Below are 17,229 nucleotides of genomic sequence, written 5' to 3'. Positions count from 1 at the left end.
GGGCACGACCCCGTGCCACCACTCCTGCTGCTGCTGCATGCACAGGGGACTTGTTTCCAGGACAGTGCAGAGTTTGCAGCAGCAAACAGACCCCCACATGGCTCTGCTGTACCCTGCAGTGCCAGGTTGCACCTGCCAGGGCTGCAGAGGCTGCAGGGGAGGGCTGTGGGATGGAAGCCTGAGCCCGCAGTAGGCAGCTTGTGCCACCCCCAACCTGTGCACAGAACTGGGGGGCATGGGGCCACCCCTGCCCCTCAGGACTGTGTGCAGTGAGCCCGCAGTGGGCAGGCAGTTGGGGGGAGGGATGGGGGGCTGATCTGTGCTCTGCTTTGCTGCAGCAGCCACTTTCTCCAGCTGGGGGCAGGGCTCTGTGGACCCAGGTCCCTGGCTCTGTAGCCCTGGCAGCTGGGGACCCCATCCAACAGGACTGTGGGTGATGGGGGGCTGTAGGTGGGGAGTGAGGAGCACCAGCAGGGCTTAGAGTGGTTTGAGGGGGGAAGTGAGGGGCACCAGCAGGGCTAGGTGGGGCTGTGGGGGTGAGTGACGGGCTTTTTGTTTTAATAACAGATTTGGGGGGGTTTATCAGAAAATTTGCAATTTTTATCAGGAAAAACCAGGATGTCTGATGATCATGTAATTAAAGGCTATCCTAACATGGCATTTACTAACTCTTGAATGCTTGACTTCACAATCTTAATGCTCTTTGAACCCACTTTAATATAAATTTATATGCATGCAGATGAAGTAAATTTGATCTAGGTGCATTTCTTTAACTGACCTGTTCTGAGCTTCTTAGGGAAGCTTAAAAGTCATATATATTGTCTGTTATTGAAAGACAAGTGTGTTTTCATAGTATGCATTGGAAATACTTATAATGAACTGGATGTAACAGTAATATCATTTCACAGAAGAGTTCCATTCTATCACTGTTTTAATTAAAATCATTCTGCTGATGGAAAGTTCATTCTCTGGTGTTTTCTTTAATGTATTCGTAATGCATCTGTTTGGGTTCCCTTGCTAGAGCCATCTTTCATTATAATCCACTTAGCTAAATTTATAATTAAACTTCTAAATGCAAACCTGACTTCGTTAAGTTGCCAGGATGCACTCTGAAGTGAAAATTCATGGCAGGAAAGAGGAAAAATTTGAATTTAGGATTTATAGATCAATGTAAGTTAAGAAGTATTTCAGTGTCATTATAGCAGTGGCCTTTTCATTCTAGTGCTGTTTAGTTCTTCAGCCTCCATGGTAGTTGTAGAACAAGAACTAGCTAATGCTGCCACAGGAAGAAAAATTGTTGAAATAATTGAAATATAATTAAGTGACAAGCCTTCAGGAATCACTGATATGCTTGAGTTTGCAGATGTAAGTATGAAATCACGATGAAGTAAATATTATATAGTATTCCTGTTAGTAGCTAAATCATGTCTATAAAAGCCATTAAATATTTCTAAAATGCCCCATGCCCTGACCTGCGCTACTGCCCCATCTCTTGCCCAATCACAAGTCATATTGCCACCCCATTTCCCACCTACTTCCCCACCCATGATGACATCTATCCCCTGCCCACCCCTGACCCAGGCTGCCACCCCATACCAAACCCTACCCCTGCATTACTGGATTGTTGCTAACTCCACTGCTCCAAGCAGCAGCTCTGGGTTTGGCCATGGGCCAAGGTCACAGCTGGGGCAGAGCTGGAGCGCTGGTACTCAGATTCGAGATGAGACTTGTTTTCTACCCTTATTGACAGAGGGCAAAAAACCTCGTCTTGGATTGGAGGAAATATAGTAGATCCACTTGTATTTTAATTACAAGGCGGCCTGTCCCCAAATGTTTCATAAGTGGAAGGATTTATAATATATACTATTTATATGGGAATAAAATTTAACTAGGTATTTTCTCATGGTACTAAGAGTTGGGTACACGTGACTATAACACGTGAGTTAATGAGTGTGTTGTTTGTGGCCCTAGAGGCTTACATAGGGCTTGCTAAATATTCACAATCTATCCACAAAGGCTGCTTCTATTTTCTATAACTTTTATTGTTTTAGACTTAGGGATAACTTCATTTGAAGACCTCCAAGCCAGTGGAGTAGCAGAGGCTATCTGCAGCCTATGTAAGAGATGGTTTAACTGGCACAGTTTCAAGCTGTGGTCTCCTGATGTGGAATCAAATAGGATTAGTCTTTGGATAATACCTTTTACAAAAGTCAGGGCAGACTTTAGTAATAAAGGGGTGTTGACTTATTAGAAAGGTCAAGGCAAACAGTTGAGAATCAATAAATCTTAAGATAAACACATGTGATGAGTTTCTGTCCTACATTTCAGATGAACTTACTATTACTGTTTTTTGTTGTTGTTGTTGAGAGAATTTAGAAATGATTGAAGATGATTATCTGTTTGCATGCTAGACAATTGCCAAATGATTTACAGGTCAGGTGTGAGATCTGGAAATGCCTTTTTTATTGCTGTTTAAATTGTTCAGACTTATTTAATTTCATGATGTCTTTAATAGCATCACCCAGCTCTCTTCATCGGTGTTCTCTTTAGTAAAAATGTACTAAATTGACTCTCATTGAACTCGAAGGGGATTTCACTCACCTTATGACAGATGGATCTGAAACCTTGAACTTATGTGGGTAACAAATGTTACACAAATCCATATTGGCACAGGGTTAGATTGTGACTTCAAAGCCACATTCAAGAGCTTGCATGGCATGACACAGTTTCTGGATCTGGGTTAAAACTCTTCAGATCCCATCATGTCTGCTGGGATTTCGGGACCTGGCAATAAGGAGTGGCTTCCTGATGATGGGTTCCTCACATGCCAAATCTTTTAAGGGTGTTTGAGCCCCTTGAAACATGCTAGCTCCTGGGGAACTTGGCATCAGGGAGCTCCCCTATCTCAAGCTTCCTGTGTGTTTGTCAGGGCTCCCTCCCTTCCGAGGGAGGAAGGTGAATAACCCACAAGTCACACGCCAGGGTCAAAGCAACAAGTATAATTTTTGTTGTGAGTAACAGCAAAATGGTCTAATGGCAGCAACTCAATACCAGGGCTTACAAAACCGCTAGTGCGTCGGGCTGGAGGAAAGGCACTCCCCACCCTGTCCTAAGTCATTACCTGACTTGTCTTGGGAACCCCACCCTGAGTCCGGGGTGGCGAGACTGTCTCCTGGAATCAGGCTCAGGGTGTATTAATTTATGCTTGATTTTTACCGTTTTTATTTTAATCTCTCTACTTGCTCCTTGGAGAACATTAGGCTTGAAGCCTGGTCCAGGGAACTAACAAGCTTCCAAGTTTGGCAGGAATCTTTTGCTTTTGGGGAATTAGTGCCATCTGCTGACTTTTTGAATTCTGAGTTGGAGGAAGTGATATTGAGATGGTAACTGATTAGCACAACTTTTCTTTCAACAAGAAACTTGGATAGGGAAATACTGTGGTATGAGCTTTCCCTTGATCTACCTGTGCTAGTCTTTACATTTCTACTAGAAGATATTTCATTGAAGGCCCTAGTCTGACTTTATTCAGTTTCACTATGTAGAGAGTTTGACTGAGTTCCCTATGATTGGAATCCTACTGGGACCTAGGAGTTCATTAGATTCGCGCCTGCATAAGACATGATCCTGTAAGATGCTGAGCCTTCTGGTTTCAATCCAGAATGTACTTTAATACTGTACACGTGTATATAAAGTCTTGCAATTTTGAAGTTAAGCATGATAGGTGCTGCTAAACTGCCTTGCCTTCCTCTGCCCGGGGAGTCTAGGATTCCATTTGCCGTCATATGTGGTGGCCACGATGCTGGGAATGAGATTAGGGGAAACATCCCATCTCACCATTACTGTGTGAGGTTGGGATTTGTCTATATAGGTGACAGTCATAGTGTTAATTGTAGTATGACCTAGTGCAGCAGGTACCAGTTTGGCTCATGCAGGCAGCCTTTTGCCCGAGATCCTTTACGATTGCTCACAGCAACAGGAAATTTAAGTTAAACTGGGGTTACCAGGAAGAGAAAAGTATGTTCTCCACAAGGCCTTACTTGTTCAGTACTGTTGTTCATGAGCCCGTGAAGATCGGGGGTCGCAGGCTTAATGTCACTGTCTCTCCTAAGGTTTTCCCCAATGCATTGCATTGAACCCACACCTTTCTTCCAAGGAATAAAATTCAGAGTCCTTATACCTCACTTCTACCCTAGGCCTGACTGTTGGGATTGATTAGCTCAGCACCAAGCTTGCTTAAAAGCTGCTCTTGTTTTTTATGTGACCTCATATGTTTCAAGACTTAGTTGTAGGTAAAGAAGGGGGGGTTTACTACCCTTTTGTTCTGCTTTCAAAACAAGCTTTGCACCCTGAATTAAACCTGAAACTATGTTCTAAATTTAACCCAGAAAACTTGGGGAAGTGGAAGAAACTACTTGCATAGCCTGCATTATTCAGCTGGGTCAATTTGACAACTTTTCAGGTTTTGCAATTTGCTATGTGGCTAAAATATAAAAAAGAACTATACTAGATAGCAGATATAATGTTATATCTTCTACTGCAGTTAGTCAGTATCTGATTAAATATAATTGCATAAGTTTATCATGATAGAAAATGTTTCAGAATAATTTAAATAAATCTTCAAATTAGAAGTTTTACTGTATATCCACTATACATGTTTTCAGGTTTATCTCTGACTCCTTATCAAGAACTATGCTGTGTATTATGTGCTATAATGCTGCTTTTTATAAAGTTGGAAATGTAATGGAATTTCAGAATTGAACCTTAATATCTGATTACTGTCATCATTTTGGTAATTTTCATTAAAATTATCTGTTGCACAAGAATCCAGTCCTTCTGCTTGCCCTATTCAGATGGGAGATTTAAGTCTAAGGAATTTGGGAGAAATGACCAGTGATAGATATAGGGGTGTAGGTAATCTTAATATAATCTAAATACAAAAGCCAATCTTTTAGGAGAAATACACATAGGGTAAACTTTCATTTTACCTTCAGATTAGACATTTGTTTTTATTTCTGACTAGAGCTGTATGGGAAATAGTTTTCTCATCCAGTGAATGGGAATGGAAAATGTTTTTCCTATTCAGTGAAAGTTTTTCAGATTTTGAAAATTTTTGCGTTTTGTACTTTGATGATCCTAAGATCTTTGAAGTTTTTTGAAAAAAAAAAATGAGAGTGACACTCTTAGGATAGCCTGGTGATTAGGGCACTGTTAGTATATGGAAGACTGAGATTTAAGTCCCTGATCTGAATGCAGATTTAGGGTGAGTGACACTAGGCTATTCTGAATTGGGTATGTCTGAATCGCTCTAGTTTGGAGCCATTTCACTTTGTACATACAGCTTTAGTACATATTGGAGCAGGACTTTGAACGTGGGTCTGTTACATCCCACTGGTGAATGATTTGGTGTACTCTGTGGCCTAATAAATATTTTAAGTATTTATTCAAAGTGGAAGATCTCCAACAAGATGGTTTTGAGATGATTTCTATAGCCTTGCCCTCCAGGATACATGTAAGCAAGTTTCAGTCTGCATTCTAACAGCAAAGCACGAATAGCTGCTTGTCTGGCCAAAGTGAGGAAGAGCATCGAATTTAATATAGATCTCCTATGAGTGCTCAAACTTTTAGGTTGTCTGGGATTGGGGTTGGGATGTGTCTCTGATTTTTGATTAATGCTATCCAAAGTTTGAGTGACTTTTTGGTCATAAATGGCCCTAGGTTTCATAGTAGTCTGGGGTCAGAAGGGACCTGAATAGATCATTTAGTCTTACCCCCCGCCTCTGGCCAGAGCACACGCTGGGATCACACAACCCCAGACAGGTGATCAACCAACCTCTTTCTGAATTTACCCAAGGTAGGAGCGAGGACCACTTCCCTAGGAAGTTGGTTCCAGATCCTAGCCACCCTAATAGTGAAATAGTGCCTCCTAATCTCTAACCTGAACCTATTCTCCAGCAGCTTCTTGTCACCCCAGGTGCTTCTGAGGGGAATAGGGCACTTCCTATTTGCTGCTGATCTCCCCTAATGAGTTTGTAGGCAGCCACCAAATCCCCCCTCAGCCTCCGCTTGCTGAAGCTGAGCAGGTTCAGGTCCTTCAGCCTCTTCTTATAGGGCCTGTCCTGTTGCCCTCCAACCAAGTGGGTGGCCCTCCTCTGAACCCTCTCCAGGATGGCCACATCCTTCTTAAAGTGCAGTGCCCAGTACTGGACGCAGTACTCCAATTGAGGCCGGACCAATGTCGTGTAGAGGGGGAGTATTACTTCTCTGGACCGACTTGAGATGCATCTTTGGATGCACGACAAGGTGCGGTTGGCTTTGCAGAAGGTTCCTGCAGAAAGCTTTGGTTTCAACAAAATCATCAGTCTCGTTAAAAAAACAAAGTAAAACAAACAAAAAATCAAAACAATTCTGGTGCAAGTTTCACAGTCAGTTCTAGTTCTAATGCCAGTTTTCACTATAAACTATTTATAAAGTATGTAGAGATGAACTCGTATTGCAAACATTTTATCTCAGTATTCAAATTCATAGGAATTGGGATCTGTGTTTAGAACTGAATTTAGCCATTTGAATCTGACTCCAACCATGGTTTAGCTGTCTGTAATGCATGGAATACGCTGGTCGTGTGAATGTTAGCAGTAAACAGACTGAACAGATTAAATGAATTGTACAGAAGTCTCACATAGACCTCTTTGACTTAGAGAGAGACTCGCTTGCACTGGGAGATCTCTTTGAAAGTTTACCAAAGGGTTTTATGATATCCACTATTGTCAGTAATACCTAGGATTTGAACCTCTGGGAGCTAACAGCCTCATTTTTCTATAGTTTGAGCATGAACTTTTGAAATACGTGTAACGGATGAATCCTTTGTGGATTAGCTACCAGAAAAACTATATATATGTACATGTATGTGTATATATGTATGTATGTATGTATACATATGAGTATGTATGTATGTATTTTAGCAAAGAACTAATTTCTTTTTTTTTCTCTCAATTCTAGGACTAGAGAAGAGAAGAGAAGACACTAAATTAGCTGAAGTATGTTTCTAAGAGAAAACTGGGTTTCTGCTCATTGGGCATGGCAGAGCATGAGGAAGTTTTTGCTTTTATTTGCTCTCTTAATATTACAAACAGCTGTTTTGGAAGCCAGGAAAGATCATCAATTTGTTTGGAAAACAGGTAGGAATGAACATACCTTTACTTCCTGTTTTCTAATTTGAGAAATGGGGTACCTTTACATACTCTGATTACACAAGATAAAAAACTAAAAACAATAAGAAGAACCTAATAGTGTTTTCATCTAGTTTTATTCTTTTTTATGAAATGTTTTTTTCCCTCTAGATAATTGTCATCTTGTTCACTGGGGAATTGTGCTCAGTGGTAATTTTTTAATATAGGTCTGGGTTTCCATAATGCTTTTAATTGTAGGATAGAAATTTCATTGCATACAAGCCATCGTCAACTTTCAATGACACTTCCTTGAATTTTTTTCACCAATATTTATAAATAATTGTATGAAAAGGTTATACCAAAGTTTTTCAAATGACCTGAGTCAGAAATTTTTACTCTTGGCTCACCTCTTCTTATTTAATACTTTTACAGGGTCAGTTCTGCCCGGGATGTTTAAGTGCAGACAAAGTTGAAAAAAAAATCTTTCAACCTTGCTTACAATTGTCTCTTGTTTATAATTGCAGCAGGTAAAAAAAATGCTGATGTATATTGAAAATGGCATTGTCTTGCTGTTTCAATGAATTTTAACCCACGTCATGGATAAGAAGAGTATGAAAAAAGGTAAAATTGTGCTATGTGGTATTTTCTGGTTGTTAAGGACAGGATTAAATTGCAGCCCCCCCCAGCTCCTTCCTGGCTCTTGGTGCCCCCATTCCTCCACCTGCCACAGCAGCTCCAATTTCTAGGATCCTCCTCCATCCTTCGGCTTTTGTTGCCTGCCTCTGCCCCAGGAGACGGGGCAGTGCAGTGCACTGCGGTGCAGCTCAGCTGGCGGGGATGAGGATGAGCCTGGTGCCGCACCAGCATGTGGTTAAATGGGGGCAAGGGAGTGCAGGGGCACAGTGTAGCATGGGGGGGCATATATGTAGTGTGGGGCCCTGGCAGGCCTGTGGCTTGCTCTTGTGCTACCTGTAGGCATGCAGCCTCACCTGTGTGGCATACTGGGTATTTGGCTTCTGGCTGCTTAGAAATGAGACAGTCCTGGTTTAGGACTTGAGTTTGAGGTGTGTGTGCATGCCACATACTACACTGTGCGAAATCTAGGGTTATAGTATGATTTTATAGTATAATAATACGATTGGCAACTAGGCATTGTCAGAGACAAGGTACTGGTTTAGATCTGTGAAGCTCAATCTGTTCGAGTGGCAGGCTAGGTGCTTGTCACCTGGCTGCACCGCAGGCTACCGGCTCGTGGAAGGAGGTGGCTGCAAGTGTCAGAGCAGGGAGAGAGGACGAGAGCTTACCTCTGATAAACTGCCTGCCATAGAGGAGTGGGGAGGAGGGAGAGAGAGAGCTTACCTGTGGTACACAGCATCTGCCTGGGGCGGCGGGGAGAGAGTACACAGCATTTGCCATAGCGAAGAGGAGAGGAGAGCAGGGAGAGGTACTGAGAGATCAGTGGCAGGAATATACTTGTTATAATCAGAGATTCTTTTTGTTTTGAAAATGTAATGATTGTAAAGTTGTTTTAAAGCATATACATTAAAATTGAATGCAGTGAACTTGAACAGAAAATGAGGCAAACGCATCAAAGTCCTCTCCCTGTGGATAATTATACACATGGCTCTCATTTGTGTGCATTTCTAATTTAGCCTTATGTGCATTTTTCAGGTACAATTAATCTCAGTTAAGTCTGTTTTTCTGTTCTGTTTTAAGGAAATGTTTGGGAAGGTATAGATGTTGCATTAATTTAGATGGAGTAAGTGAGCCCATGGAATCAAAAAGGTGTTAACGTGATCCTGTCATTGTCTAACAAGAAACAGTTAAATAAGGTTTAGGGCTGCTCTTATGGCCTGTTTGATTTCATGGTGCACACACTTGGAAATCATGCCAGAGTGTTCATTAGGATGCAGAAAATAGAACGGAAAGATAATAATAAAAACCGGACTTAATACTACTAATAAAAACTATCAATCTCTTTGCCAGAGAGAGAACATTAGAGTATCAGGCAGTCCTTAGTGGGAAGAGTTACTTCTGCTGCTGAATCTTGAGTTGATTTCTGAGAGACAAGTAATTACTTTCTCGATGGACAGAAGGAGAGACTAGTAAAAGGTGGAGTAAATATGGATTTTGCTGATGGCTACAATGGCTAATCAGTCACAAATGGATATTCTGAAGCAGCAATTTGGCCCTAACAGCTGTTGTTTTGGACTGTGGCCCGTTCTCCTGGTCTGGGTTGTCATCTGGTTAGCCTAGTCAAGACTTCTAGGCTAGGGGCAGAAATTACAGATAAACCAGTGTAAGTGATCAGAAACCAGTTCAAATCTGTAACACAGCAGGGCTAAGTACAGACAGTGAAAAAGGCCGAGGCTGAATCAACTCAGTCTTCACAGGTTAGTCTAAGCTGTGTAAATTGAACCGATAAGCAAGTGAACGTTCACTTTGGATTCTGGAAATGCAGCCACGTGCCTGCAGTGGCCCAGGCCAGAAGTTTGGGCGTGTTAAAGTATGCCTCCCTGTTCGGCTGGAGCAGACCATTTGCTAGTCCACCCACCCTGCGAGGGAGGATTTGCAGGGGAGGTGCAAAGCATCATGGGAACATGGGACACTGAGTTGACTTGAATCTGGAGTTCAGTAAACCGATTTAATGTAAATCAGTTAAGACTGATACTACATCCATCTAGGCTTATCATCACCAGTTTTGACCATTTTGAAAGTGGCTTCTGTGCACTGAACTTCTGGGCTTGGGACAGAAATTACACACAAACTGGTATCACTGATCAGAAACCAGCTTAGACTAACCTGTGAAGATTGAGTTGATTCAGCCGCAGACTTTTTCACTCTCTGCACTTAGCCTTATTGGTAGTTATGTGCATGTAATGTAGCTTGGGAATCTGTGGGCTCATAACTTAAATTTGTTTACTTTTATTTTTCTTAAATTTCAACTACAATGCAGTATTAACTTACCTTGAATATTTGTCACTTAGTGGGGTTTACTTGTGTGCATATCCTGTTCACACTGATACTTTTACAGTACGGGAAATTACTTGAATTAATTTTGATCATTTTCTTAAAGTCACATTTTTTGACATAAAAGTTATACAGCAGGAAAATTCTCTTTTTACAGTAGAAAAGTAATGGATATACTCATGAGGTTCTCAATTGGATATTTAAAGCATTTGTCTCATGCTGAAGTGTATCATTTGGGAGTCTCCTTCCCTAAACTCTAGTTTGAATGTCTTTATAAAGAGGCCACATTTAAAGTTGGGCTCTGTAGACCAGAATTAACTTTGATATACGTGAGAATAGCTTCATTCAGTCCAATGTAGTTGCAAATAACATTGGTCCTATATTTAAAAAAATAAGAACCTGATAATGTGACTTTCATGTAGATTATGAAGTTCCCTTCTTTGAGCTATTTGAAAGATTTAAATAGGTTTTATACCAGGTGTTGTCCTTGCCCCTCCCTCCCTTTATTTAGAATCAGTATTTTTTAGTTCTTAGTTTTAAAGAGGATACATTTAATAGCACTATGCTGTATCTTTTCCTTTCAAGATGCTGCTTGTCCCAAACCCATTGTGTGACCACTAGCCTACAGACATAAGTAATAATTATACCAGTTAACATTATCTGCATGCTTAAATGACTACATATTTTTTATTTATTAATTGCTGACAAAGAACTGTTAGTTATATAATCTTGAAAAAATTTAAATGCCTTTAAACTCTTGTAAATGAATATCGTTCACAACAATACTCAATATCCAGTTAGTAATCGGAGTATTTTTATCATTTTAATTATCTTCTTTTTTTTTATACAATCTGAAAAAAAAATGTAGAATTTCTTTAAAGCAGATATGGCTACTATTTTGTTTTAACAATGAGAATTAAATTTTTTTTAACTATAAACAAAAAAATTCATGCCTTTATGGATTCCCACAAGGCAGTTTTTAGCTCTTACTTTGCAAACTGTGACATGAATTTCCAATGGAAAGGAGGAGCCATCACCAGCGATGACTATACTGCAGTTGCTCGGGGATGTAGGGGGGCTGTCAGGAAGGCCAAGGCAGAGATGGAATTAGGATTAACTTCCCAGATTAAGGACAACAAGAAGTCCTTTTTTAAATACCTAGGGGATAAAAACAAGGTTCCGGGTAATGTGGGGCCCCTGCAGGACACGTTAGGAAATTTGGTCGTCACACCAGATGACAAAGCCAACATATTTAATGGTTTCTTTGCTTCCATTTTCCTGAGCAGGGACCAGAACAGTCACCCCCCTGCCGCTGGGCCCCCCTCAGACCCCAGGGGAGGCGCACCTAGGCCAAGGGTTAGTGAGGAACTAGTTAGGGAACTTCTGGAGGGACTGGATGTATTCAAGTCAGCTGGTCTGGACGATCTCCACCCCAGAGTACTGAGGAATTGGCTGAGGTCATTGCAGGACCCCTGGAACGGCTTTACAAGCACTCGTGGTGCTCTGGTGTGGTGCCAGAGGACTGGAAGAGGGCCAACATGGTTCCCATCTTCAAAAAGGGGAAGGAGGAGGACCCGGGAAACTATAGGCCAGTTAGTCTTGATCCTGGGCAAGCTTTTTGAGAAAATTATTCTGGTGCATATCCACGAGGGGCCAGCAGGGGATATCATGCTTAGGGGCAACCAACATGGGTTCATTAGAGGCAGGTCCTGTCAGACAAACCTGGTGGCCTTCTGTGATCAGATCACCAAATCCTTAGATGCAGGGGTAGCAGTAGACATAGTCTTCCTGGACTTTCAGAAGGCCTTCAACACTGTCGCTCACCCCGTTCTCATTAAGAAACTGGGGGGCTGTGGTGTCGACACACACACAGTCAGTTGCGTCGCCAACTGGCTGGAGGGCCGCACCCAGAGAGTGGTGCTGGATGGGTCATTTTCGACCTGGAGGGATGTGGGCGGTGGGGTTTCACAGGGCTCGGTCCTCGGGCCCGCACTGTTCAACATCTTCATCAGTGACTTGGACGAGGGGGTAAAAAGCACCCTGTTCAAATTTGCTGATGACACAAAGATGTGGGGGGATGTGGGCAAGCTAGTCAGGGAGGCCAACCGCACCTTGTCATGCATCCACAAATGCATCTCAGGCAGGTCCAAGGAGGTGATCCTCCTCCTCTATGTGGCACTGGTCAGGCCGCAGCTGGAGTACTGCGTCCAGTTCTGGGCACTGTACTTTAGGAGGGATGTGGACAACATGGAGAGGGTCCAGAGGAGGCCAGTCACATGATCAGGGGACAGCAGGGCAGGCCCTACAGGGAGAGGCTACGGGACCTGAACCTGTTCAGCCTCCACAAGAGGAAGCTGAGGGGGGATCTAGTGGCCTGTTATAAATTAGTCAGGGGGACCAGCAGGCACTGGAGAAGTCCCTGTTCCCCCCAGCACTGCCAGGAGTGACCAGGAATAACGGTCACAAGCTGGCAGAGGGTAGATTTAGGTTAGATATCAGGAGGCGCTACTTCATGGTCAGGGCGGCTAGGATCTGGAACCAACTTCCAAGGGAAGTGGTGCAGGCTCCTACCCTGGGGGTCTTTAAGAGGAGGCTAGATGTACACCTTGCTGGGGTCATTTGATCGCAGTACGCTTTCCTGCCATGGCAGGGGGTCGGACTAGATGATCTGCTCAGGTCCCTTCCGACCGTACTAACTATGAAACTATGACGCTTCAACTTAAAATGTGTGAAAAATAAAAAAAATACTTTTAGTGGTTTGTAAACAATGAGACTAGTTAAATATGAATTTAAAATGGCTGAGGGGATTCACAGATAAATGTTGCTTCAAAAGTTATCCTCCACAGACAGCACTGAGTGCTGGACCTGCAGGATGCAGCTTATTCCCACTGGCAGGTACCACTTGTGATGCCTACAGCTCCCCATATTACCCACATATTTGTAGTAACATGTTCTCTCTCTGACTGTGCCTTTGTATCTCAAAGGTATTTGTGAAAATGAGGGAAGAGATCTCAGAGATCCTCTTATGATATCCTAAATCATCTGAAGCAGTTATCCAAGGAAAGATATTCTTAGCATCTTTTCACCATGTGGAAATAGTGTTATTTAGAAAACAGTTCTCTAAATCTGTTTAAATGATCAGCTGACTTGGAAATGATCTTGTAAATAATCTGGAAAGAAAGAATTCCTCTCCCTATCAAGATTCAAGGCTTGGCATCTCATTAATCCAGCATTTAAAATTCCTTCTGTGAAACAGAGGGCATCTTCTACCATAATTCTCCATGTTTAGACATAATACTTCAGACTAAATAATTTTCTTGAGACCAATTAATGTAGAGAATGAAACGGTGAAATCTAATTTTGTTGAATTCGGGCAGAATCTTGTCATTGATTTTACTAGACCAGGATTTCACCCAATAGCCAAAATTCCTTAAAAAACAGAGCAAAATATTTGGCATCTGAAGTTTTTTTGCCCTGAATTTTGAGTGCACCTGAAAGATGAAAGCTCTGTCTTCACTGCCTCCAGATCACACTAGAGGATGCCCCAGTGGGGCACAGAGTACTTGCTTTGTGTATGTTAAACTCCAAATGGATTAATGCTTGTGTTAGTGTAGGTAAATCTTCTTACTCAGTTTGAACTGAGAGAGTGGGTTTTTTTTTTTTGTATTATTATAGGCCATTTTAATAGTATTGTTCTAATGGGACCAGTTGTTACAATATGTTTAGGGTTGAAAAGCCTTCACCTGAATTTCACTTTTTGATTGCTCATAACTTTTTTCACTGTATCAAGAACATAAGACTGGATTGTTGAATCCTGGGTGATGGGGACCAGTCCCCTGCTGTTGCAGACAACCGTGTAATGTACACCAATCATAAAACACTGTCTTAAAGCTAGTTAGTTTGTTTCCTTCCTCCCAATGCATATTCCTTCTAATTTCCGCTCTAAATATATTCATGGCTCTTACTTAGCTCTACCAACATGTTATTGAGCCAACACTTTCCTTCTGCTTAGATAGCTTTCTTCCTGATGCTCACTTCCTGGTTGTATTTGTATCCTGAACAGGTCAAACCTTTATGGCAGCGTTCTCAACCTTTTTAGACTCAAGGCACCCCTTGGAAAATTCCAGCTCTTTGTTTTCATTCCTTTTTTTTTGACTATAGAATAATAATATAGAGATTCTTTTGTTGCAGAGAGTGCAGAAAGACCGTGGCAGGTGCACACGTTCCTGTTTGGAACCTCTGGGTTTAGCTTGTGAATCGTGTTGGCACACCCAACAGTGCCAGCATTGCATGGCACCCCACAATGCCCTTGAAAAGAGCTGAAGGCTTTCCAGGGTGCCGTGGCATCTTTCTTGAGAATCGTTGATTTATGGTCTCTCTTTGTTTTACAGAAAGGATTTTAAATACCAGTTTAATGAGATACCAAGCTTCAAATTTTGATAGTCCTTTTCAGGGAGAGGAACATTTCTTTTTCAGATTATTTAGAAGATCATTCATAAGTGTGCTGATCTCTTTACACACTCCAGTTTGAATTAATCTCTTTTATAGATGGGCCAACAAAATCATGCACAGTATTCTAGCTGAGGACTTACCATTGCCTTGTATAATGATAATAATATTTTCTGATTTATTTTTATTTATTTATTTATTTATTTTTACTGGAACGACCTTGTTTAATACATCTTTTGTCACCATATCACACTAGTAGCATTCCTTTCATTTTTTTTTCTCAGTCTAGCGATGAATGTTTCATGAAAAGTTTAACTAAAAGTAGTTCAACTGTTGACCTCTGTCTGTCTGTATAGTCATAGTTTGGGTATGTGTAAGCAACGAACCTGGAAAGGATACCAAATATGGCAGCATACACCTGAATGCAGGGAATATAAATGGAGGTAAACCAAGGACGTTTTGGCGTGGTTTTATCGGTTCCTTTTAAACCATCATAAAAGCACTTGAAACGGGAGCTTGTTAGAGAGTGTTAATCTGTGCTATGTACCCTCCAAACATGTCACTCTCCAGTTCAAGTGAGGGTTGTCTTTTGTCCGTTTCATCGAAGTCGTTTTAGGGAATTGTTAGTTTGTTCCAGGCAGAGAAAACACTATATTTTCATTCCTCCAGCTTTTCAGGATGGATAGTTCCCAACACTTCCCACTTCTTTTCTCCATGGATCAACTTTCAACCCTCCTGAGAAATGCTGCCCTAGGAGGTGGTGGTGGCCTGAAGCCAACACTCCTTCCTACCCGCAAGGGGTGCAGGTATAGCACACCCTGACTGCTCTGAGCACCCTGCTTGCTCTAGCACCTCTGTGCACTCAGCTGACTGGCCGTTGGTGCAAGGAGAGCAGTTAAAAAAGCCAGTTAACCACTAATGAGTACAGGCAAGTGACTTTTAGTACTGGCAAGCCAACTCACGCCCCAGCTACCCCACCCCTCCCCACTGCTCCTGGCCACTGCACCATGGCTCAGCTTCCCCTCTCCCACAATATTCATTTAAACTAAACTGCCATTCATTAGAAAAGGATCTGTTAGTACCCACCTTACTCAACCCATGGTGAGCCTGCTGAGTTTCAGCTCTGTCCTGGCATGGCATGCAATGAGCCTGCTGGGTCTCAGCTGTGCCCTGAAGGTAGTAGTCCCCTGTCGTCTCCTATTCTGGGCTCTTCCTTGGATCTAGGACTTCTTCCATCTCCCCTCCTTGCCCCTGGAGCTCCTTTCCTGCCCCTTGAGACTCCCTGTCTCCCCTGTTCCCCCCTCCCCTGGGCTCCCCCTGGCCCTTGGGGCTCCCTTGGCTCTTATGGCTCTACCCCATCCCCCATGTCCCTCAGCTTATTTGCACTGCTGGCACTGTCCTGGGGGAGCAGACAGAGGGGGAGCCCATCTGCCACTACCACCACCACTGCTGCCGCTGGGCCACTACTGCTCTCTGGGCTGAGCCTGAAGGCAGGTTTTTCTTCCCTGCTTGCTCTGCTGGAGTTGCAGGTAAGCCAGGACCTGTGGGGGTGGGGGAGTCGTAGGGGTGGGCCAAATCTGAGCCAGTGTGAGGGGGTGTGGTGCAGCAGATTTGATCTGGGCCAGTGAGGGGGGGGAGGTTACATGGTGGGGAGGAGGGGGTACTGCCTATCACCCCATGCCAGCCCAGATTGGGTCTGCTGCACCTCCCCCCCCCCCAGATCAACCCTGCTTTGCTGCCACCCTTCCTCCCCACAACCAGCCTGGATCATATCTGCTGTGCTGCCCACCCCTGCGGGCTCAGATTGGGCCTATTTTGCCACCCTTACACCCGACTATACTCCCAGTTTTGCCCCATTCCCCAAAATCCCCACTCACCACCCTCAAGCTGCTTCTGGCTTACCTGCAATTTCCAGCACTGTCCTGATGGAGCAAGCAGGGAAGAGGAATCTGTTCACTGCCTGTGCTGCTCTCTGGGCTGGATTCAGCTTGGAGAGCCATAGTGACCTGGTGGTGGCAGTGTCAGTGGCTGGGCAAGTGGGTTCTCCTTCCCTGCCTGCTGCCTCAGGACAGTGCTGGCAGTGCAGGTAAGCTGGGGGACATGGTGGGTGTGAACTGCGAGGGCTGGGGAGCAGAGGGAAATCTCTGAGGGGCGAGGGGACATCAGCTGGCTTGATCCAGGCCAGCAGGCAGTGGGGACCTAGGCAGGGGCTGGCCGGCCTGATGTGACCGTGCCAGCTCCCAGCTGCCCGCAGTCTGGGCCACCTACCCTACCCCTGAGAACAGGCGTGGTGGGCAGGCACAGAGCCAGCTTAGCTTCTAGCCATCCCTGTGCTTGCCAGGTCAGAGCAGTGCACATTACAGGTGTTATTAACCCTTAAAGTGCAACTGCTCAAAGTACGTGGTCATTTTAAAACCAGTTAATATTAGCATGTGCCAAGTGTAATGTGTAACAAGAGCCTCAGTCAGGAGGTAAACAGAATAAAATGGTTAAAGGTAAGTGAAACCATGCAAGTGATACAATGTAGAAAGTTGTGGTAGTAGTAGTAATTTGTTTACAGCTTTTGCTGAAACAGTACAATAAAATGAATAATAAAAATTCTTAATAATAACATAACAGTTTTATACTTTAGCATTTTTTGTTA

At 43.2% G+C, this 17,229-nt stretch overlaps 1 protein-coding gene across 2 annotated transcripts in view; it reads left to right on the top strand.

Moving 5' to 3' along the window:
• Positions 1 to 17,229, top strand: part of THSD7B (thrombospondin type 1 domain containing 7B) — a 678,955-nt gene that overhangs the window by 99,724 nt on the left and 562,002 nt on the right. For both annotated transcript variants that reach the window (XM_090045842.1, XM_090045843.1), the window contains exon 2: positions 6,997 to 7,175. In XM_090045842.1, the coding sequence (XP_089901968.1) occupies positions 7,037 to 7,175 (139 nt within the window). In that variant the 5' untranslated portion in view covers positions 6,997 to 7,036. The remainder of the gene's footprint in view (positions 1 to 6,996; positions 7,176 to 17,229) is intronic.

The sequence above is a fragment of the Crocodylus siamensis genome, chromosome 4 (genome assembly GCF_052110815.1).
Source record: "Crocodylus siamensis isolate JL-2025a chromosome 4, ASM5211081v1, whole genome shotgun sequence".
Taxonomy (NCBI): Eukaryota; Metazoa; Chordata; order Crocodylia; family Crocodylidae; genus Crocodylus; species Crocodylus siamensis.
The sequence above is the reverse complement of the archived record's forward strand: the minus strand, read 5'-3'. Positions and strand labels throughout refer to the sequence as shown.